Source organism: Centroberyx gerrardi, chromosome 23 (assembly GCF_048128805.1).
Source record: "Centroberyx gerrardi isolate f3 chromosome 23, fCenGer3.hap1.cur.20231027, whole genome shotgun sequence".
In the NCBI taxonomy this organism is placed as follows: domain Eukaryota; kingdom Metazoa; phylum Chordata; class Actinopteri; order Beryciformes; family Berycidae; genus Centroberyx; species Centroberyx gerrardi.
This window is the reverse complement of record NC_136019.1, coordinates 3,871,546-3,893,621: the sequence shown is the minus strand read 5'-3', so window position 1 is coordinate 3,893,621 and position 22,076 is coordinate 3,871,546. Positions and strand designations below refer to the sequence as shown.

The window sequence follows — 22,076 nt, the reverse complement described above, 5'->3', positions numbered from 1 at the left end:
GAGATGCTGGACCGTCATGTGACATCATGTGTGTGTGAGTGTGTGTGTGTGTGTGTGTAAACTGAAACCAGCCGCCGCCTCTTGGATGGATAAAAGTTTAAAAAGGTTTCTTCAGGCTGCTGAGTCCCTTAACAACAGTGACACAATATTTGGGGGGTGTAGCAGCTGACATCTCCTGCTTCTCTATTTATAGTCTGACCCACTGGGCTGCAGTCAGGTCATCTACAAATTAGGGTGTGTGTGTGTGTGTGTGTGTGTGTGTGTGTGTGTGTGTGTGTGTGAGAGAGAGAGTGTGGGTGTGTTCTTATGGGAAGCATGCTAAATTCAGGGGCACACAGGATTGGGTCAGTGTGGGTGGGGCACCTATATAGAAGGTGGACGTGTGTGTGTGTGTGTGTGTGTTTGTGTGTGTGTGTGTGTGTGTATAATAAGGTTCATCTGTTCAAGTGTTGTGTGTGTGAATGTCTGGTCGGCATCTACTGACTGGAAAACTGCAAAAAGAAAAGATATGATAATAATAATAATTGAGGGGATTTGTTTGTTTAAAAGCTTATTTTTGTTTTGTTTTTTTCCTTCACCTGCATTAGTAATTTTGTTTCTCGTCTTTCTGTCAGCGTTCCCACTGTGGCTGGTTATTATTCTCACCTTTTATAAAATAATTACATATTACAACATGTTTTTAAAGATCTTAGTATCTATATAAGTTACTGTGCTGCTGTCTTGGCAGGTCTTCTTTGTAAAAGAGATTGTTGATATACAACGGTTAAATAAATAGATAATTCACTGTCATCTTTTGAATTTTTCCTCAATTTTATTTCCTTTTCTATCCTTTACTATTCATGTTTTTATGCCCCCTCATAAAACACTAACTGCTCTTGTGTAAATACTGTCTTTCCTGCATGTGCTTCAAGAAGAGAAGGCTCCAGTTCCCACAGCATCTTCCATCACGTCAATTAGAAAGTATTGATCGTGTAAATGTTCCTCCGGAGAGAGACCGGCATCATCGAATTTCCTCTCAGATGTCTCTGAAGGAAACCAGCCTTCCACACTCTTACAATGTAATCACTGACATTAAAGTAAAGCTCATTTTGGAAAAGTGTTTGAGTGTCTGGCTATTTTAAGACATTTTCCAACCAAGTTACTGGGATTTTTGAAAATGAATTGTATATATTTTTTTTTTTCAGATAGACAAATGGATCAATAGATGTGCAGATAGATAAAAATAGAGAGAAAGATACACATGGATCACATAAAACAGACACAGCTGAATGTCATAAAATGTCACAGTGCAGAATGAGGCTGGTTGGAGAAGTTATATTTCCAAAATTGCTGCTCATATCCGATTAATTTTGGATGATTTGAAAAGACACACGTGCACACAGAGTATCAACAACAAAACACATCCTATCTGTACATAGGTAAGAATGGCGTGACGTTTCAAATAGGCCACGCCCACAAAGTGCGGGTACAAGTGAAACGCCCCGCTCTATCTCTATGGGCAAAAAATAAACTAAAAAAAAAACATTTTCTGTGGTTGCTGTTTCTGTGTTCTGAAAATTAATGTGACGTGTATATGGTGCGAATAATTTATTGTTACCTTTTCACGATTATCAAAGAACTGCATTATCATTAAAATGTTTATTTCCTACAAGTCACAAATGGGTAACACTTTACAATAAGGGTACACTAAGTTAAGCTTAATAAGCATTAACTAACCCTTAATTAACAGTTAACGAATGTGTAATTTACTAATGGTGTTCATGTCAACTAAGGTATTAATTTATACATTATTTAATAGTTTATAAAGATGACTATTAAATAATGTATAAATTAATACCTTAGTTAACATGAACACCATTAGTAAATGATTACCAGACACATTAGTTAATTGTTAATTAAGGGTTAGGTTAATGCTTATTAAGCATTAACTAACCCTTAATTAAAGTACCCTTATTGTAAACTGTTACAACAAAATGCTAACAAGCTAGCAAACTTCCATTCAATCGAGGAGTCAACCGTGAAAACAACCAAGAAAAGGTATCGTCAAATTATTTACACCACATTTCATATAAATTATTAGAACACAGAAAAAATCCACCACAGAAAATGTCTATTTACTGTTTTGCTCACAGAAACTGAACAGGGTTTCGCACCGTGCAGGCGTGGCCTTTTTTCCTTTTCGCCGCGTCATCGCCGTTCCTATAACACCGGCTCAGCCAAACTGCTGTGGTGCCAAAATGATGAAAGACGTTAACATTTACTTACCGTCATGGCAACCCTGCTGAACCCCGCCACAGGATCTGATTTCGTGTCACATATCCAGACTGGAAACGGAAAGAAAATGCGACTCCCTGCAGCTTTTTACAGTTCAGAATGATCAGAAAACAACAGATCTTTGTAACATGAGGGGGGAGAAAATCAGAATTGGGACACTTTCAGCTGTAGTGTGAACACAGCCAGAGATGTATTAGAAACAAATAGATTTCAGGAATTACACACGTTCACAATTTTTTGGTAGTAATTTGGCCTGCTAGAGCTAACTTACCGGAATCTAGCTAGTAGCTAACTAGCTAGCTAGCTCAGTCCCCTGCTAAAGCAGTCGTTGCAGTTGCTGTTCCTGAGATTGATAGATAATTTGATAAATGTCTGGTCTATCTGAAGTCTGCACTTGTGTAGTGAAGCAACACTAGTTTTATACATCGTTTATACATCTCATATATCATCTTGTGTAGACTTTTCCAGCCCAAGTGTTCAAAATGGCTGTGGTGGGATTAAGGTCATTCTTCCTTTGCTCAATCAATTCATCCACCAGCAATACACCAATCGGACAGGAATCTTAAAATTCACCTGTTTACTTATTGATTAATCATCCATCCATCCATCCATATGCCAACATCCACTGATCCATCCATAATAGACTCTCCTCTCACTCACACACGCACATCTTAATAAAGACAAATATAAATCAAATTCAAATATATTCATCTTAACTTTAATTACAGATCAGGTCATACACACAAGTTTTAATGAATATTCTGTTTTCAAGAACAGAACTGAGCAAACTGTACAGCAGAAACAAGTCATCACATTGGACCCTCGTTTAAAGAAATGGCACCCGGCACCCCGAGAGAACATGTGACAGCTGAATGAAAACTGAATAAGGATTAGATCAAGTCCATCAGGACAGTGACGCATAACTACACTGTGTTTGATGTGTTTAGGACAGGGAACTGTATGTTAGGTTGGGTGAATTCCAAAATTCACCAGCTATCTCTATGGATTTACCAGCCAGCTAGATTTTTTTTTAGATTAGAATAGATGTCAAAGTGGTTGGATTTCCCCCTCTAAATGTTAGTAACTGAAAAAAATAATCACATAAAAACTGACAGTTCTCAAATGTGCAAAATATACATAACACAAACAACTCAAAGATTGCCCAATTCAAAGATTAATTACTGAATTAAAGTGGCATTTTTCCAATTAACTGCGTAGAAACTGGATAGATCCCGACACTTTGAAGCTGATTTCTAGCGGACTTTGTAGGATGGAGGGTGCCATTTTGGATACATATTTAAAGGGAAAGAAAAAAACAACCCCAAAACAGAATTTACATCAATCCTAGTAACAATTAAGTCAATAATTGCGGACATGAAAAATTCCCTCCTGAAGCTAGAAACAAGAAAGCAAAGACTTGCTAATTCTCAGACTCCCTTTCTATCTTTCCTTGCTAATATTACTCTAAAAGTTAGCTTGTTTATGAAGCAGAGCATGTGTTTGATATAGATTTGATAATAGATTATAATATAGATCGTATTTACATTCATACCAAGCCCTTGGATCTAATGGGAATCTGCGCTAGCATGGCTATCGCTAATACTGCGGAGGAGGCTAACGAGCTAGCCTTTAACTTTAGCTCCCTATTGACAGGATTTGTCCCGGTACACTTGCAGCATCATAACAACATGAAGCGGTTTTGGGTGTAAAAGCTCCATAAAAAGCACAAACTCGGCGTTCATTTCATTGTTATTGAATTAGAAGACTTTCATTATCGCAGAAAATAGAAAACTTGCCTAATAGGAATCTTAAGGCACCGGGATTCAAGATTCAAATACCGAGACGGGAACTGAAGCCGCTCCAGGTCTCGTCTCTCGGTGATGACATCACACACTCGCGACTTGCTTTCCGAGGTTTCTTGCTTAGGAACAGTGAGAACGAGGCGGATGGAAATAACATAATATTCTGTTAGGAGGGTTGGTTTACATCATAGGACTTGAATTTGAATACAGCTCAAATTCTATGATTTCATTAATTTATACAACTTTAAAAACATGCTGATAAATAGGCTTCCAGAGTGACACTTGATCCTTAAAGATGCCATGTGTAACATTTTAGACATCAATATGGTTTGTTATTACACTAATGTCTCTAAATGAACATGGTAATGATTTATTGATGTTACAACTCTACATGTAGCACCTTTAAGGAATTAACTTGCCAACTTTAACCATTACTGGATTGATGGTGAAACCTCAGATCAGCTTCTTACCACAACACAGCGCATGACTTCTGTTTCCCTAGGCAACGATCCACAGGCAACTGAAGCAATGTAACTGGGCAACTGTTGGTCAAGCAACTGAACACTGTACAATCTGCAACTGCACTTTACATGAAAGCAACCAACAAACGGCATTCATGACTTTTGTAAGCAACTATGCTGCCCGTCTACATTGGTTCAGAAAGTTGTCCGATGTGTCATGATGCTTTGTGTGTTTTCCAAGTGTCAAGTTTCAGTTTTTTTCACATTATCAACTCAAAAAAAAAAAAAAAAAAAAACTGAGTGGGCGGAGTCAGGGTCAATCAGAGGCGGAGCCTTGAGCGGAACTTCTCGTTGAACTTTTTGACCGGACTTTTTGAAGCTTCTGGAGATGTTTCTGGAAGGAGGGGAGAAGAGTCATGTAAGGGACGTGTGTGTGTGTGTGTGTGTGTGTGAGTGTGAGAGAGAGAGAGAGAGAGAGAGAGAGAGAGAGAGAGAGAGAGAGAGAGAGAGAGAGAGAGAGAGAGAGTCACTGCATGCTTTTGTGTAAATTGGATTTTCTCAGCAGAAATCTCAATGCCATAGAGAGAATGTTGTACATCCAATGTGGTGGATGGTGTTGGTGTGTGTGTGTGTGTGTGTGTGTGTGTGTGTGTGTGTGTGTGTGTGTGTGTGTGTGTGTACCTCCATGTTGTCGTAGTGTTTCTGGCTGCTGCAGTGGAGTTTCTTGGCGGTGCTTTCATTCACATAGAAGACGGAGCACAAATTACAGAAAAACCCTGATTTAGGAACCACAAACTGCAGACCTGGAGAGAGAGAGAGAGAGAGAGAGAGAGAGAGAGAGAGAGAGAGAGAGAGAGAGAGAGAGAGAGAGAGAGACGAGAGAGAGAGAGAGAGAGAGAGAGAAGATGAGGCAGAAATTAGAGACATCTCTGAATGGAAATGTGTCATGTTTGTCAAGCAGATGAACAAATCGTGAAAACACACACAGAATGAATTCAAACAAAATTGCTGTACTCATAGGTGTGTGTGTGTGTGTGTGTGTGTGTGTGTGTGTGTGTGTGTGTGTGTGTGTGTGTGTGTGTCACTCACCAATAGGGTTGTTGGGTGTGAACGGTGGCAGTTTGAAGTCAGCAGGGACAGTGGGAGACTGAGAACGAGATCGCTTGGCTTCTGATTGGATAACCTCCCTCCTCTGTTTACTGGCAACTAGAGAGAGGAAGGAGGAGGGAGGGGGGAGAGATGGAGGGAGCAAGCGGGGGTGAGGAGGGAGAGAGAGGAGGGGAGTGGGGAGGAGGGAGGGAGAGAGAAACAAGAGAGGAGAGGAAGAAGAGGGAGAGAAGGGGGAGAGAGGAAGAGACGAATGGGAGAGAGGAGGGAGGGAGTAGCGGAAAGGATGGAGAAAAGGAGAAGGGAGGGAGGGAGGGATGGAGGAGAGAGAAATGAGAGAAAGGGAGGGGCGGAGGCAGAAGAGGGAGGGAGGAGGGTGAAAGAGAAGAGAGGGGAGGGAGGAGGGAATGAAAGAGGGAGGGAATGAAAGAGGGGGGGAAGGGAGGGGAGGAAAGAGGAGGGAGGAAGGAAGAGATGAAGGGGAAAGAGGAGAGGAGAGAAGGGGAGAAAGAGTCCCAATACCTTGTTAGATTGATGCAGTTTGATTGATTACATATTGTAGAATTTTGATCAGATTACACGCAAGTACTGTATGAATATAACCTGGGTTTCAGTCCCATGATACTATAAAAAAATGCAGTTTCAGAGGCTTTTCTATCTTGAAAAAGAGTAAAAATCTGGGGAAAACACTGAATATTTGTCATTTATATCGAATTTTAATCTTGAATATGTTGCATACCAGCACAAGATATTGGCTTTTTGCAGCTTCAATCCAAAAAAAAAAGTGTTTTCGGCGTCTAAATCCTCATATCGGTCAAACCCTACACTGTATATTAAAATAAAACCCAGACAGAAATCCATAAACCAACCAACAAACAAAAAGAAAGCATCTTTGTCTCAATTCTCAGCCCTCTGTACCTTTAACAGAAGCCCTGGTCTGGTCTTCCTTCTCCTCCTCTCCAGTCTCCACACCTCCCTCCTCTCCCTGCTGGTTCTCCGGGGGCCGAGGCTGCGGCTCCTGCCCGGCAGAGGAGGCCCCGGGGCCGGGCCGGCTCGCTCCCGCCTCAGCCTCTCTCTCCCGGAGCTCCGGCCGGCCGTCGCTCGACGACACCGGCGGGTCCGTGACCGACGAGGAAGTGGGAGGGGCTACGTCAGCGGCGGGCGGCTCCTTCTCTTCCTCTTCCTCGACTCTGGCGCTCCCTTGTTTTCCTCTGGTAGATTTTCTCACTGCGGAAAGACGGAGAGAGGAGCGATTGAGCGGACGAATAAATGACTAAATGAATCTGTAAAATAATATTGGAAGCGATGATGGGTCTGCTGTTTTGTTTTTACACATATGAAGAGTTTCATTCTGAAATGAGAGGTGTAACATTTGAAAAGAGTGAAACCGACTCACATGATGATTAACAGCAAACAAAATTAAAACAAATTATGATGCTTTTTAATGGACAGTTACGTAATTTAAGTAGTCAAAATGATAACACTTTAAAGTCGGGAGCCTCTAGATTTTAGAGATACTGAATGATGAACTTCAGGTGATGAGATGACTGTAATTAAAAGAAAATAAATATTCATTGATTGTATCCTTCCCTTTGTGTGTGTGTGTGTGTGTGTGTGTTACCGGGGGCCTGTCTGGTTCTCTTCTTGGGTCGGCCTCTGGTCCTGGGTGTCACCACCTGCTTTTCCTCCTCCTCCTCTTCCTCCTCCGCTCCGACCTCGTCGACCGTCACAAAGTTCATCCTCTCCTCTAGAAAGAGAGAGAGAGAGAGAGAAAGAGAGAGAGAGAGAGAGAGAGAGACAGAAGAAGAAACGGATTTGGTGCAACAGAATATCTAACTTGTCTGGATTTGAAGGATTTCACTCAGTATATCCAATATTGCTGACTAAAATTCTCTCTCTCTCTGTCTCTCTCTGCTTTTCAAAAACTCAAATTTAAAAAAAATTCCTGTTTGTCATCTTGTGGTTATAATCCCAAGTGTAGAAGCACATTGGAATTCATAACAGGTAGAATAAAACAAACACACACCTGTGTCGTCCTTGCTGTGTTTGCGTTTAGCAGGGTTGGAGGTTTTCTCTGCCTGCTCTTCTTCCTCCGTCTTCTCTTCCTTGTCACCACCTGCTTCATCTAGTGTCACAAGAGTCTAGAGAGAGAGAGAGAGAGAGAGAGAGAGAGAGAGAGAGAGAGAGAGAGAGAGAGAGAGAGAGAGAGGGCATTTCCAATTCCACAGAGGATGAAGAGAGGGAGAGGGTGTTTAGTATCAATGTTTCAGGGTTTCAAAACAGAAAATTATGAGAAATTTGGTCAGAATGAAAGAGGGGCAGTTTTTAAGGAAAAGAGATACAAAATACACAAAAAGCGACTGAAAAAAAGAAAATTCAAGTTCCACTTCATCAAACTTTCACCTCACCTCTGGGTTGAAGGAGTCTCCCGATTCGTTCTCCTGGCCGGGTGGGCGGGGCCCCGGCGTGCTCAGCTCTGCCCTCCCCACCTCCTCCTCCTCCTCCTCTTCTTCTACGATCTCGTCCAGAGTGACCAACGCCTGCAGCTCTCCCTCTGTGATCCCTCTGTCCCTCGGCGCTCCTCCTTCCTCCTCCTCCTCCTCCTCCTCTCCCGGCTCGTCCGCCCCGACCTCATCCAGAGTCACCATCGCCCTGGTCTGTCCTTCCTTCTCCTCCTCTCCAGTCTCCACACCTCCCTCCTCTCCCTGCTGGTTCTCCGGGGGCCGAGGCTGCGGCTCCTGCCCGGCAGAGGAGGCCCCGAGGCTAGGCCAGCTCGCTCCCGCCTCAGCCTCTCTCTCCCGGAGCTCCGGCCGGCTGTCGCTCGACGACACTGGCGGGTCCGTGACCGACGAGGAGGCGGCGGCGTCGAGCGAAGTGGGAGGGGCTACGTCGGCGGCGGGCGGCTCCTTCTCTTCCTCTTCCTCGACTTTGGCGCTCCCTTGTTTTCCTCTGGTAGATTTTCTCACTGCGGAAAGACGGAGAGGAGCGATTGAGCGGACGAATAAATGACAAAATGAATCTGTAAAATAATACTATAACTGATGATGAGTCTGGAAAAAGTGAAACCAACTCTCACAAAATGATTAACAGCACAAAATGAAATCAAATTATGATGCTTTTTATTGGACAGTTACGTAATTTAAGTCCTTGGTTGACAAAATTATAACACTTTATTTATATCAGGAGCCTCTAGATTTTAGAGATACTGAATGATGAACTTCAGGTGATGAAATCACTCTAATTAAAAGAAAATAAATATTCATTGATTGTATCCTTCCCTTTATATGTGTGTGTGTGTGTGTGTGTTACCGGGGGCCTGTCTGGTTCTCTTCTTGGGTCGGCCTCTGGTCCTGGGTGTCACCACCTGCTTTTCCTCCTCTTCCTCTTCCTCCTCCTCCGCTCCGACCTCGTCGACCGTCACAAAGTTCATCCTCTCCTCTAGAAAGAGAGAGAGAGAGAGAGAGAGAGAGAGAGAGAGAGAGAGAGAGAGAGAGAAAGAGAGAGAGAGAGGCAGAAGAAGAAACGGTGTCAGACTCACAAACACAATTTCAACCATTTCCCTTCGTCTCAGATTTGGTGCAACAGAATATCTAACTTGTCTGGATTTGAAGGATTTCACTCAGTATATCCAATATCGCTGACTGAAATTCTCTCTCTCTCTCTCTGCTCTTCAAAAACTCCAATTTAAAAATGTTTGTAATCTTGTGGTTATAATCCCAAGTGTTTAATTCATTAAAGGATAAGGCCGGTGATTTTTAATGCATTTCTTACCGTCAACAAATCGTATGAAAATAACAAAATCAACAATGATTTTGCTCTACTCCCGTTACTTTCTGACTTCCCACGTACCGTTTTTACCCGTCAACTCGGAAGTCACTGGCTCCAATTGTAAGCTAAAAACCTTTAAATGCAGCTCACAAAGACATAGTTTACATTTTAAAAATCGCTAACTGTTACCATGAAAAGTCAGACTGTTGTAGTTATTACCAAATCAAATTCAAATGGGAACAAATTCTTCATTACGCCGGGGACTATTTTCTGTGCTACGGAACTACTTTCCTGAGATCGCAAAGTGTTTACAGTCGACTTATTAAGTTGTTTGAGGAAAAAGTCGGCCGGCCCGGTGCATCGTGATGATGAAATATGTTGCCCAGAGCAACGGCATGGCTCTGTGACGAGTTTTTAATCATTTTTTTAATACAATGGAGTTCTATGGCTGCTGGGACATGAGGCTGCATTGGGCACCGGCTACATGGACGAGACTTGTTGGCAAAACAAAATCATTGCTGATTTTGTTATTTTCATAGGATTTGTTGACGGTAAGCAATGCATTAAAAAAACACCGGCCTTATCCTTTAAGGTAGAATAAAACAAACACACACCTGTGTTGTCCTTGCTGTGTTTCCGTTTAGCAGCGTTGGCGGTTTTCTCAGTCTGCTCTTCTTCCTCACCACCTGCTTCATCTAGTGTCACAAGAGCCTAGAGAGAGAGAGAGAGAGAGAGAGAGAGAGAGAGAGAGAGAGAGAGAGAGAGAGGGGCATTTCCAATTCCACAGAGGATGAAGAGAGGGAGAGGGTGTTTAGTATCAATGTTTCAGGGTTTCAAAACAGAAAATTATGAGAAATATGGTTAGAATGAAAGAGGGTCAGTTTTTAAGGAAAATAGATACAAAATACGCAAAAAGCGACTGAAAAAGAAGAAGAAAATTCAAGTTCCACTTCATCAAACTTTCACCTCACCTCTGGGTTGAAGGAGTCTCCCGATTCGTTCTCCTGGCCGGGTGGGCGGGGCCCCGGCGTGCTCAGCTCCGCCCTCCCCACCTCCTCCTCCTCCTCCTCTTCTTCTACGATCTCGTCCAGAGTGACCAGCGCCTGCAGCTCTCCCTCTGTGATCCCTCTGTCCCTCGTCGCTCCTCCTTCCTCCTCCTCCTCCTCCTCCTCCTCTCCCGGCTCATCCGCCCCGACCTCATCCAGAGTCACCATCTCCTTGGTGTCCACTCCCGCCTTCTCCTCTTCCTCCTCCTTCTCTCTCCCTCGCTCCTTGGCCCTCCTCCTCCCTCCTCTGCTGCTGCTGCTTCCGCCGCTGCTGCTCCTTCGCTCCCTCTCCTTGGCCCTCCTCTCGTCCCTCTCCCTCTCCTCCCTCTCCTTGGCCCTCCTCTCGTCCCTCTCCCTCTCCTCCCTCTCCTTGGCCCTCCTCTCTTCCCTCTCCTTGACGAGTTGCTTCTCTTTCGCGGCGGCTTGCCTCTTCCTCAGCTCCTCCTCCTCGGCCGAGTCGTCCGGGTAATCCTCCTCTTCCTCGCTCACCTCGTCCAGGTTCACCAGAGCGCTCGCCATTGCCGCCGTTTGGTTCCCCTCCGTTCTCTCGTCTTTCTTGGGTGCGTCTTCTTTCTTTTCGCGTTCAGGCGGCGCAGCGTTCGTCTGGGACTTCTTCGCCGATTTGTCCTCTTTCTTATCCTCTTTTTTGGGTGTTCTTTCCTTCCTTCCCCCGCCGGACGCTTCTGCGGCGGTCGGATCGTCAGTAACCAGCTCGTCTTCCACAGAATCGACTATCCGGTACAGGGCCTCCTCCCTGACGATCTCTTCTTCGGATGCTCCCACACTTGTTCTTGTTGGTGCGCCCTCTTTTTTTGTAACTTTTTCCTCCGTCTTTCTTCTTTCCTTCCTTCCTCTATCTGTCGCGGTTAGGTCTTCGGGAACTTGCTCGTCTTCTACAGAATCTACTATCTGATACATAGGTTCCTCCTCCTCCTCTTCTTCCTCGTTTTTGGACGATCCCGCAAGAGAGTCGCTGCTCTTCGTTTGCTTGTCCTCGTTTTTAGTCATTTTGTCCTTTTTCGTTGCTCGTTCCCTCTTTCCCCTCTCAGGCTGCTCCGTGGTTTTCAGGTCGTCATCACCCGCCTCATCCTCCACGGAATCCAAAATCTGATATGTAGCCTCCTCCTCCCCGGCCGCTTTTTCAGATGAGTCTTCTTTGTCGCTCTTCTTCGGTGGTGTGCCGTCTTTTTTGGTCGCTTTCACCTCTTTCTTTGGTCTTCCCTTCTTCCCTCTTCCTCCAGACGGTTCTGTAGCGGCCGGCTCGTCATTAACGGTCTCGTCCTCCACAGAATCTAATATCTGATAGGTGGCTTCCTCCTTGCTCACGAACGCGTCACTCTTCTTTGTTGGTACGCTCTCTTTTTTAGCCGCTTTATCTTCTTTCTTGGGTGTTTTTTCCCTGTTGCCTTCCTCCGAATCTCTGGCAGGAGTGTGCCTCTTTCTTGTCGGTGTGTCCTCTTTCTGAGCCATTTTTATCTTCTCATTTTTATCTTCTTTCTTCGTTGTTCTTTCCCTCCTTCCCCTGTCGGGTCTTTCCGTGGTGGTCGGATCGCCGTCGTTTACAGTCTCGTCTTCCACGGAGTCCAAAATCTGATATGTCGCCTCCTCCTCGCCGTCCACTTTTCCGGACGGTTCTGTGAGATTCAGAGTCGTTTTGTCCTCTTTCTTTCTTCTTTCGCTCCTTCTTCTACCGGACCCTTCTGTTGTGGTCACAGCATCTGGAACTGGTTCGTCCTCAACAGAATCTACTATCTGATACATCTCTCCGACCTCTTCCTCTTTCTCAGAAGCTCCTGCAGCGGTGTCGCTCTTCCTCATTCGCGTATTATATCTTTTAAGCGTTTCATCCTCTTTCTTTGGCGATTTCTCTTTCTCCTCACTTTTGGATGATCTGGTGGTAGAGCCACTCCTCATTGTTGGTTTGTCCTCTTTTCTCGCAGTCCTCTCCCCTTTCTTGGTTCTTTTTTCCTTCTTCTCCGTCTCTGACTGATCCGCAGGGATTGGCTGTTCTCCCACAGAATCAATTACCTGATATGTGGCTTCCTCCTCTTCTATCTCTCTAATGTCCTTTTCAACTATCTGGCCACTGGGTGTTTCAAGCACTTGGGTAAAAACTGGGCAAAGTTTTTGGCTGTCATCCTCTGTTGTGGTTTGATCGTCAAGTGAATCCAAAATCTGGAACGTTTCTTGCTCAGGAACGGCACGATCTGAGTTTTGGGAGGTGTCTTTGCTATCACCGTCTTTGGGAGGCTGGTCCTTCACACAATGTAGAACCTGGAGCTCTTCGTTAGGGATTTGGCCATCTTGGTTTTCTACATCATCTTTGGCAGCTTTCTTGGCATCTTGTACACACTCTGTTGAAGCCGTTTTGCTTTTGTCCTCTTCTGTTTTTCGCTTTCTCTTCTTTTTGTCTTCCCTGCCCTTTGGAGGTTGTTCACCAACTGAATCCAACACTTGGAAATGATCTTCTTTAGATGTCTCCTCATCTTTACTTACAGTGTCTTCAACTGTAGGTTTATCATCAGATCTGTCTATTGGTTGAAACTTATCTTCCTCAGAAAGTTGCTTTACTGCTCCTTCGTCATCTTTAACCGGCTGATTTTCTTCTTGATCTGTAGCTGTTTCGTCTTCGACAACACTGTCTAGCACTTGGAAAGAATCATCCATTCCCATTTCATTGTAGTCTTTGTCTTCATCATCAACACTGTCCAATATCTCATAGGTTTCGTCATGCAATGTCTGGCTTTCCTGAGGCTCCGTTACCTGGGTTTCAGAGCTGCCATCTTGGTCCCCAGGAGAGCCGTGGTCCATCTCCCCATCTGCTTGGTCATCCAATGAATCGAGGATTTGGTAACTTTCACTTTCATCCCCCTCCTCCTCCTCCTCTTTAGGTTTTTCAACACCATCTTCTTTTCCTTCCTCTGTGCTTTTCTTCAGGTCTTTTTTGAGGGTTTCTTCATGAGAACCAGGCTCCAGAGGGGAGGAGGGACCCTGGGCATCCCCCCCCAGGAGAGGTGAGCCTTTCTGGGCTTGGCTTGCCACACCTAACCCCTCTCCCTGTGGAGGTGGATGCCTCTCTGACGATGTTTCCATTTTTGCCTCTGACTCGACACTTTTCACTGCAGTAGCCTCTGCTGACACCTTGTGGTCAGACTTTGCTACTACACCCTCTGTGATTAATGCCGCTTCTCCAAGTGGCTCAGAAACAGCCTCTGCCATTGTTTGCAAGGCAGGCTGGGATTCCTCCTTCGTTGCAGCGGCACTGTCTATCAACGCCTGAACAGTTGCTGTTGTTGTTTTTGCCGTTTCAGTCGCAGCAGAGGACGACCGGGTCCTACAACCTGAGGCTGCAGAGGTTTTCATAGGAGATTTACCAGTGGTCTTCTTCTGTTGTGTTTTCTGAGCAGGGGAGGAAGGGGTTTCGGCAGACGGAGAAGAAGAAGTGGAGGCCTTACTGAGATTGGTGGAGGATGGGGGGGTGGTAGTGGATGTGGTGGTCTCAGACGAGTCCTTGGACTTTTCCGGCTTACTAGGCGACGATACCAAGGACAAGTTAGAGGATGGGGTGCCTTTCAACGAGGTTGGGCTCGATTTGACTTTATCCGAGGATGAGGAAGGGGTTGAGTTCTTTGCGGAGTCTTTCGAGGATTCCTTTGAGCTCTGTTTGGCAGCGGATGAAGAACTGGAGCTTTCCTCTGCTCTTTTTGACTTAGAGGACTGTTTCGATGAGGAAGTGATCTCGGCTGAGCCAGGATGGCCGGAGGGGGGCGATGACACCGGAAGGCAGGAGGAGCTCGTGTCTGCCGCGTCGTCACCAACTTCGTCCACAGTGACAAAGTCGCCGAAGTCGAAATCTTCCCCGTCGAAAAGGTAGGCGTCTGAAGAGGGGGTGTCATCTGTAAAGTCGTCTCTCACGAAACTCTGACCCTGAATGGAGAACAAAGAAGATATTATCAAAATCTGTATCAATTAAAAAATCGTTAACATTGTATGAGTTCAGTGTCTTGCTATAGGAAACCTTCACATGCCACTTCATGGACAGACATTGGCTGTTGCAGGGATTGAACCTGCACACTTTCGGTTCAAAGAAAGAGAGAAGAGACAGAGAGAGAGAGAGAGAGAGAGAAAACCAGATGTTCACCTCTCTTTGTGGTGCGTCTTTAGACTTTTGGGTTCTGGAGCTTCTACTGCTTCTGCTGCGACTCTGAGGAAAACAGAAAAGAAGGCAAATCGTTACTCTGTTGTCCTAAATTAGTGACACTGGACAAAAGAGATATGAACATATGCAGAGTTTCGTTCAAAATGAGATATCCACCATTTGAAAAATTTGTGTTCCAATGGTCTGTACTGAAAATGTATGCATTCATGGTACTGTATATGACTGACATGAAATGGAGAGTGAGAGAGAGAGAGTGTGTTCACCTCTCTCTGTGGCGACTCTTTTGGGTTTTGGGTTCTGGAGCTTCTACTGCTTCTGCTGTGAGTCTGAAGAAAACAGAAAGAAGGTAAAAGCCGTTATTACTCCTTGATCCTGGATTAGTGAAAGAGATATGAACAGATAAAGGAAAGTGTAAAAAGGTGAGCGAGCCGGAAAGCCGAGCCTCACCTCTCTCTCCTGGCTGAGCTCCTGGTTTTCTCGGGCGAGCCGGTGCTGGCGAACCGCGGCCGTCAGGACCTTGAACATGTCCTGGTTCACCTGGGGAAGCTTGGCCAGCGTCTCCCCAGGCTGCACCAGTGCGGGGCTGGAAGCGGCGGGGTCGGCGTTTCCGCTGTCGATCGCTGCAGAAGAAGAGGTCAAACCAACGGTAGAAACAGAAGTAGGCGGTGAAACCTCTGGCTCCTTTTCTTCGGCTTTCTCCGCGTCTTCATCTGCCGTGGGAGCGACGGCGGCGTCCACAGGGATCTCGCTTCCCGGTTGCTTAACCTCCTCTGCTGCGGCATCGCTTCCTGATTTGCCGTCGGCGGTGGCGGTCGGCGCCGCAGCGTCGGGTCCGGACACGGCGCCGTCTGGCTTAGAAGAGCCGGGGCTTTTGGTTTGCTTTTCGACATCAAACAAACAAAGCCTTGTTTTGTTATCGCCCGTGACGGCCTCGAGGTTTACCTTCTTCCACTTGGGGTTTTCTAAACGCTTTTTTAGGTCCATGACCCTGAAACGACACGCGCACAGGAATCACTAGTGGGCAGGGAGGGAAATGACGCCACCTGGTCTCACAACATGGCTGCTCCAGGAGCGGAAATGTTGACTATAGCACATTAGTAGTTACACATTAGTTTAAAAGTAGTAAACTTTTAAATGGTAAAAATACTGGTGAAAATCAAGGGAACATCTTTTCCCCAAAATGTAGAGCTGCACAACTATGGCTAAAAGCATAATCCTGTTTATTTTACTAGATAGTGTTATCATAATTATTAATCACAATTATTATTGTCACGTTTTGGCAGTAAAATTATGGGTTTATTTTTTTTTTTTTTCACTTTACAAGTTTCAACCACTGCAGACGTTCTACATGACGGGAAATTACATTTAAAAATTTTGCCACATTCTGCAGACACTAGACTATTGTGATATACAATTATGGACAAATATTTGTGTAGCCTAAATATATAGAGCTTTGGTATGAAGCCCGTTTCGGATAGGACAAACTCACCTTTCAAATTTTCCAATCAAAGGCCTGGGGGGAAAAAGAACAGAGTTATTCAGCTGGTTGATATTCATGCGTTTATTCTACAAAAAACAGGAAGAACAATTTCAACTGCCATCCCTCCCTCCCTCCTGTCTTGCTATCTACTCTCTCTCTCTCTCTCTCTCTCTCTCTCTCTCTCACACACACACACACATATACATACCGATTGTCCTGAATTTTGACGGTGAAGCGCAGACTCTTAGTGTAGTGTATGTGAATGTTGTTTTTATTCAGCACCTCCTTTACACCATCCAAGTCAGCCATCTCAAAGCACACCTGGGGGGAGGGAGGGAGAGAGGGAGGGAGGGAGGGAGAGAGAGAGACAGAGAGAGACGGGATGTTTAGTATCAAGGTAATCAAGAGAAAATGGAGACACAAGGAGATTTCTTGTGATTTAAAAATTGGCTATTTAAGAAAAGGAGAGAATTGCATTTTTCCATGCTATTTTTTTTTCTGGCATTTCCTTGTGTGGAAATGTGCGAGCGATGGACAAAAAAATTAAATAAATAAATAACATTGCTTTCAGAAACTCAGACTGGGCTACTTGGTTTGTGTTTAGGCACAGACTCAATTTTCGTTGACATCCTAATTGTGGTATTTTCGTGATTTTTTATGACTGCATTGCACATGTAGATATGGCATCTTTTCAAAGTAACTTTAATTATCAAATGCATATTTCTCTCAAGGGCAGCTTTCCTGTAGTTCAACGTCCGATGTGAAGTAAGTGGCAGTTTGTAAAACGCGACAGAGCATCAGGTTAATGTCTGAAAACGCATGTGTGTTTGTACCCGGTTGGCGAGCGGCAGGTAGCTGCGGACGGGAGCGAGGCCCGACACCCTGCACATCAGGTATTTGATGAGGTCCAAGTCCGGCTGCGCGATCTCCACAGTCAGCAGCCTCTGTCTCAGCGAGTCCAGGTTTACAAGAGGCTGAAACCAAACAAGGACAAGAGGATTTGGTATTAACCCATTAATGACCAACGACTATATTTAGTATGTTAAGGAAAAGCCCCACAGAATTTTTTCTGTTAGAGGTAGAAACACAAAATTTGCTGTGGAAACTGTCAAGACGTGGCTACACTTGACAAAATTTAAATTTTTGATTTCACATATTTATCATGCCTTAATTGGTAGACAAAGTTGATTTTCTTTTAAAAACGCAAAAAAAATCACAAAAATAAGTTTAACATTCATTTGACATGCTAAATATCAGATTTATACTGGATCACTGCACATATTATTGAAATTGAAGTTGTTACGAATCCAATGGTACCAAGCATTTGATATAACTCCTTGTAGTGTTTGAGATACAGCCATTTCTGTATCATACTATTTTTAGTCGTTAGTCACCAGGGGTTACTGACTAAAAAAAGGATGTTAAGAAAAACTTGTGCTGTGGCCTCATACTTTGACCGATTTGAAACATTTCAGTGGATTTGTGCTTAGCTCAGCTAGTACTTTAAGTGCTGTAAAGGAAATGATAAAATTCCACTGTGGACATTAATGGGTGAAGGGCCGGGCGTCCAAAGACAACGTCTTTCACTCAGGGCTGCACATTATTCATGATGTATCATCGTTTAATACAATTTCGGTTCCCATGCTGATTATCGTAAAAAAAAAAAAAAATTGTTTTAAGAAACTTCATTAGAAAGCTGGTTTAATAAAAACACAGACTTACAATGTTGCTCCATTTCATCAGGTTTCTGTACATAATTTCCTGTGAAAAGATCACAAGCCACAGATTAGTCATTACTTTTGACTTTTTACAGACTAAACAATTAACAAAAACAAAATTCATCAATAGATAAATCAATAATGAAAATAATGGTCGGCTGCAGCCCTTGTCCTGATCAAACAGGCAAATAAATTCTTAGCACCCCAGTTGATATTGCAATAAACTGCTGAACAATAAAAGGAAAACAACAATGAAAACACATGTAGACCCAAAAGAAAATCTTTCTGCCAGAACAGATTTCTCCCCAGAAACAGTAATGTAATACCTCGAAAACCAAATGTAAGACATAAAATGCTCTATTTCAGTCAATTCAACTTGACTTTAGATAATTCCCGACATTTTAAAACTTTTCAAGCTGTAGATGCCTTTTGGTAAGTTTGTCTACTGTGCCAACATCGAGGACAAATAAAATATTTGCATATTTGTGCAGCCATGACATCAGATTCCATTCTAAAATTCGACTCTGCTGGTTAAAGCTGCAGCGGACAAAAATTTAAACTTTAAATGGCGATGCACATCCACTGTATTTATATCTCAGTCACTGTATGCAGTACAAACTTCATTCAAATTTCAAACCGCCAACTGCCACTTGTGACTATATTTTGTATTTGTATTTATTGTCATTTCCTGTGCTTATCAACACTGACTACTACTAACAATACACTATATTGTTCACAGGACTTTTCAAAACAGAAGTTCCAAAGTGCTTGAAAAGCGGGCATTAAAAAAAAAAAACAACAGTAAGAAAGAAGCAAAAAATAACAGTATACAAGAAATAATACAGTAATAAAGTATTATTATAAAGTATATTCTATTACAAATTACTATTATCCTGTTCATGTGTGTTTATGTGTGCCTGTATATAGGCTATACATATTAACACACTCATCCAAAAGTGTGTGTGTGTGTGTCCATACCTCCATGTATACTAGTTGTATGCGCTGCAAGACGAAGTGGAGGGTGAGCTCAGAGCCTTGGACAGAAACCGGGTTTTTAATGTGGGACCGGGCGAAATCACAGCACTTAGTCCAATCACCGAAATACACAAAGGCCTGGAGGAGGAGAGGAGAGGAGAGGAGAGGAGAGGAGAGGAGGAGAGGAGAGGAAAGGAGGAGGGGAGGAGATGAGAGGAGGAGGGGAGAGGAGAGGAGAGGAGGAGAGGAGAGGAAAGGAGGAGGGGAGGAGAGGAGGAGATGAGAGGAGAAGAGAGGAAGCTGTATCAACGTCAAATATCCGTCATTGGTCACTTGGGCCCCCCCCCCCCCCAAAAGCTTTAATAGTAAGGTAATAATAATAATTATTGTTATTAATAGTCTAGACATTTGTTGTAATTTAGAAGAAGTAAAATAAAATGTCCAAACAAAAAAAAAGCCTGAGCCTGAAAAGAACTTGGGAAAAAAAAAAATAATAACAACTTCCCCTGTTACTTCAGACTTGTTCAGATTCTCTAAATTCCCATAGTGCAGTTGTGCGGGCTGATTGCGCCTCTTGAAGCCCATGCAGCACGGCGGTGCTGCTTTAAATCTGTAGCTTTGGAGTAGCTGTAGCGGTAACTATGGTGACATAGGTGTGTGTGTGTGTGTGTGTGTGTGTGTTAGACCTCCCTTACCCTCCTCTGCAGCGGCAGCACCGTCACGTTGTAGTACATGGAGTAAATGTCCTGTCTGTCCAGGTAGGGCCACACCAGCCGGGCCACGTCCTCCTGCACGTAGCCTCCCTCCGGCAAACCGGTCATCATGATGCCGTTGGGCAGCGGAGCGGAGCGGCTGCTCGCCGTCTGCAGGAGACCACAGAGTTGATTTTATTTCCAAAATGGCTGTATATTTTGGAGTAACACCACAAAGAAAAGTGGGAGGGGTTGAAAGAGAGAAATGGAAATGGGACTTACCTCAATGTCATCCAATCCTGTGATGGTCAGGTACTCTAAGAGAAGAAAATGACAATAAGAGTGAGACGGAGAGTGAAAACGAGGCTTTCTAGCTGCTGCTTCCTCGACAAATACTGCACTAAAAAAAATTAAATATGTCAAGGTGCAAAATTGCAGTACAAAAAAAAGGGTTTCCTGAAACTGGGTCAAATAATTGTGATTACCAATCAATCAGGTTTAACTTTTTTAACTATAATCATACAGCTCTATAAAGCATGGTAAAATTTGGCAACATTGAATTATTTAATCTCATTTCAATCCCCAGCGATTGAAACTAGTCAAGATGTTAATGTAAGATTTAAAAAAATAAATAAACAAAAAAACACACTCTCTCTCTCTCTATCTCACCTGGGACGTTGAACCAAGGAGAAGCAGTGGCAAAGAAGAAGGGAAAAGCTCTCAGCGTCACGTGGAACGGCGCCACGGACCCGGGTGGAACGGCAACGCCCGTTGTCGGGACGGTTGCCCCGGCGACGGCTTCCTTGTGGTCCGGCAGAGCGTTCAGAGGAAGTTTTGGCGCTGTAGATAAAGCAAGCAACGAGTCTCCTTTAATTATATCTGAACAGCGACAAAACACAGAAGCACAGTAGCTGGGTTTCTATCCAACTGTTTTTGTTTTTTTTTTGCAAAGTATGGGTATTAATTGAAAAGGCTGAATTAAAAACAGCAGAAATTTGTCAAATTTCTTCAATATTGTTCCCTTGAAGTGGATTTTTTTTGTTGTTGTTGTTGTGGTTGATAAAGGAATTATTCAATAAATAGTGATGGAAACGCATTTGTGGAATAAATACTGCTGATTTTCTGGATCGTCTGTAAAATATCTGTTCTCCAGAAATCGCGCCTGCCGTCTCTTTCTCCCATGTCCGAGTTCTCCATCGTGGATTTATGAACTCTAGTCGGTGCATCTGATTATCGCCGAGTGTATTTTTTTTGTTTTTGTCTTCAGATGAAAGCATGAAACGTTAGCTGACACTGAAGAACAAACACAACCTGCCCAATACCGATTATAGCTGGGTACCATTTGAAAAGCTCTACCTTGAATTTGATATCGGTACCAAAATTTTCCTTTTTTTTTTTACTACTTTTACGTAGTTACGCCTACGTTTTCCTCTACTAAATGAAATAACATTTGACGTCCTAAGCGTGAAATTGTTACGTGTTTATTTTTCTTCTTCTTCACTTCAACAAACTTGCTCACCGCTCGCTGTGCAGGAGCCTTGTGGTTCCTGCAGCCGGATGACTTGGTAGCCGGGGAGCGACCGCCGGTGGCTGAACCAAACCCCGAGCCGGTCTGCGTCCTCCTCAGACTCAAACTCTATATACACCTGGAACACACACACACACACACACACACACACAGAGACACACACACACACACACACAGAGGAGACAAGTGAGAGAGAGTCGGGCTGCAACCAACGATTATTTTCACTGTTCTTTCGATTAAACGATTTACCATTTAGTCTATAAAATAACAAAAATGGGGCAAATATCGATGGACGATAAATTGATTTCATTATCGTTTATCGTCTGTCAGTGGGATCATATTGTGATGAAATGGTGATTTTGGGATATCATAACACAATTCTTAAGTCTAAATTGATGACAACAAGCAAATTTGATTTAAAAACACTGACAAAATGAGGTATGGTAGGAATATTAATTAGTTTTGTTTGACATCACACCTAACATTACCATTCAGTTCAGTGGGATGGATATTAATTTGATTGTATAATGGGATTTTGCCGTGAGACCAAAGTGTGAGAGTGTGAGTGTGTGTGTGTGTGTGTGTGTGAGTGTGTGTGTGTGTCTACCTTGGTCAGCAGAGGCAGGTAGTTCTTGACGCCTCCTATCTTTGACAGCGCCGCCCTGAGGTGCCTGGCTTCGCCCGACGAAACGTTCCGGACGGCCACCACTCGCACGCACGCGGCTTTGATCTCAGCCGCAGACTGGAGGAGACAGGAAGACAGGTCCCACACCAGGAAGTAAACAGGAAGACAGGTCCCACACCAGGAAGTAAACAGGAAGACAGGAAGACAGGTCCCACACCAGGAAGTAAACAAGAAGACAGGTCCCACACCAGGAAGTAAACAGGAAGACAGGTCCCACACCAGGAAGTAAACAAGACAGGTCCCACACCAGGAAGTAAACAGGAAGACAGGTCCCACAGCAGGAAGTAAACAGGAAGACAGGTCCCACACCAGGAAGTAAACAGGAAGACAGAGACACTGAATGAGTTTTAAAAATTTGGGTTTACAGTTTTTATGTTGAAA

At 43.9% G+C, this 22,076-nt stretch overlaps 1 protein-coding gene across 1 annotated transcript in view; it reads right to left on the bottom strand.

Moving 5' to 3' along the window:
• Window positions 1-2,970: 2,970 nt before the first annotated feature.
• The window catches only part of znf638 (zinc finger protein 638), a 37,385-nt gene continuing 18,279 nt past the window's right edge, over window positions 2,971-22,076 (bottom strand). Inside the window, exons 18-40 of the mRNA XM_078281760.1 lie at window positions 21,618-21,752; window positions 21,002-21,128; window positions 20,152-20,322; window positions 19,765-19,799; window positions 19,486-19,653; window positions 18,794-18,928; window positions 17,820-17,858; window positions 16,931-17,071; window positions 16,306-16,418; window positions 16,107-16,130; window positions 15,065-15,605; window positions 14,881-14,943; window positions 14,600-14,662; window positions 10,384-14,385; window positions 10,027-10,123; window positions 8,954-9,082; window positions 8,053-8,609; window positions 7,671-7,785; window positions 7,266-7,391; window positions 6,563-6,871; window positions 5,627-5,743; window positions 5,219-5,340; window positions 2,971-4,931 (exon numbers count right to left, since the gene is read on the bottom strand). Of these exons, the coding sequence (XP_078137886.1) occupies window positions 4,854-4,931; window positions 5,219-5,340; window positions 5,627-5,743; window positions 6,563-6,871; window positions 7,266-7,391; window positions 7,671-7,785; window positions 8,053-8,609; window positions 8,954-9,082; window positions 10,027-10,123; window positions 10,384-14,385; window positions 14,600-14,662; window positions 14,881-14,943; window positions 15,065-15,605; window positions 16,107-16,130; window positions 16,306-16,418; window positions 16,931-17,071; window positions 17,820-17,858; window positions 18,794-18,928; window positions 19,486-19,653; window positions 19,765-19,799; window positions 20,152-20,322; window positions 21,002-21,128; window positions 21,618-21,752 (7,407 nt within the window). The 3' untranslated portion in view covers window positions 2,971-4,853. The remainder of the gene's footprint in view (window positions 4,932-5,218; window positions 5,341-5,626; window positions 5,744-6,562; window positions 6,872-7,265; window positions 7,392-7,670; window positions 7,786-8,052; window positions 8,610-8,953; window positions 9,083-10,026; window positions 10,124-10,383; window positions 14,386-14,599; window positions 14,663-14,880; window positions 14,944-15,064; window positions 15,606-16,106; window positions 16,131-16,305; window positions 16,419-16,930; window positions 17,072-17,819; window positions 17,859-18,793; window positions 18,929-19,485; window positions 19,654-19,764; window positions 19,800-20,151; window positions 20,323-21,001; window positions 21,129-21,617; window positions 21,753-22,076) is intronic.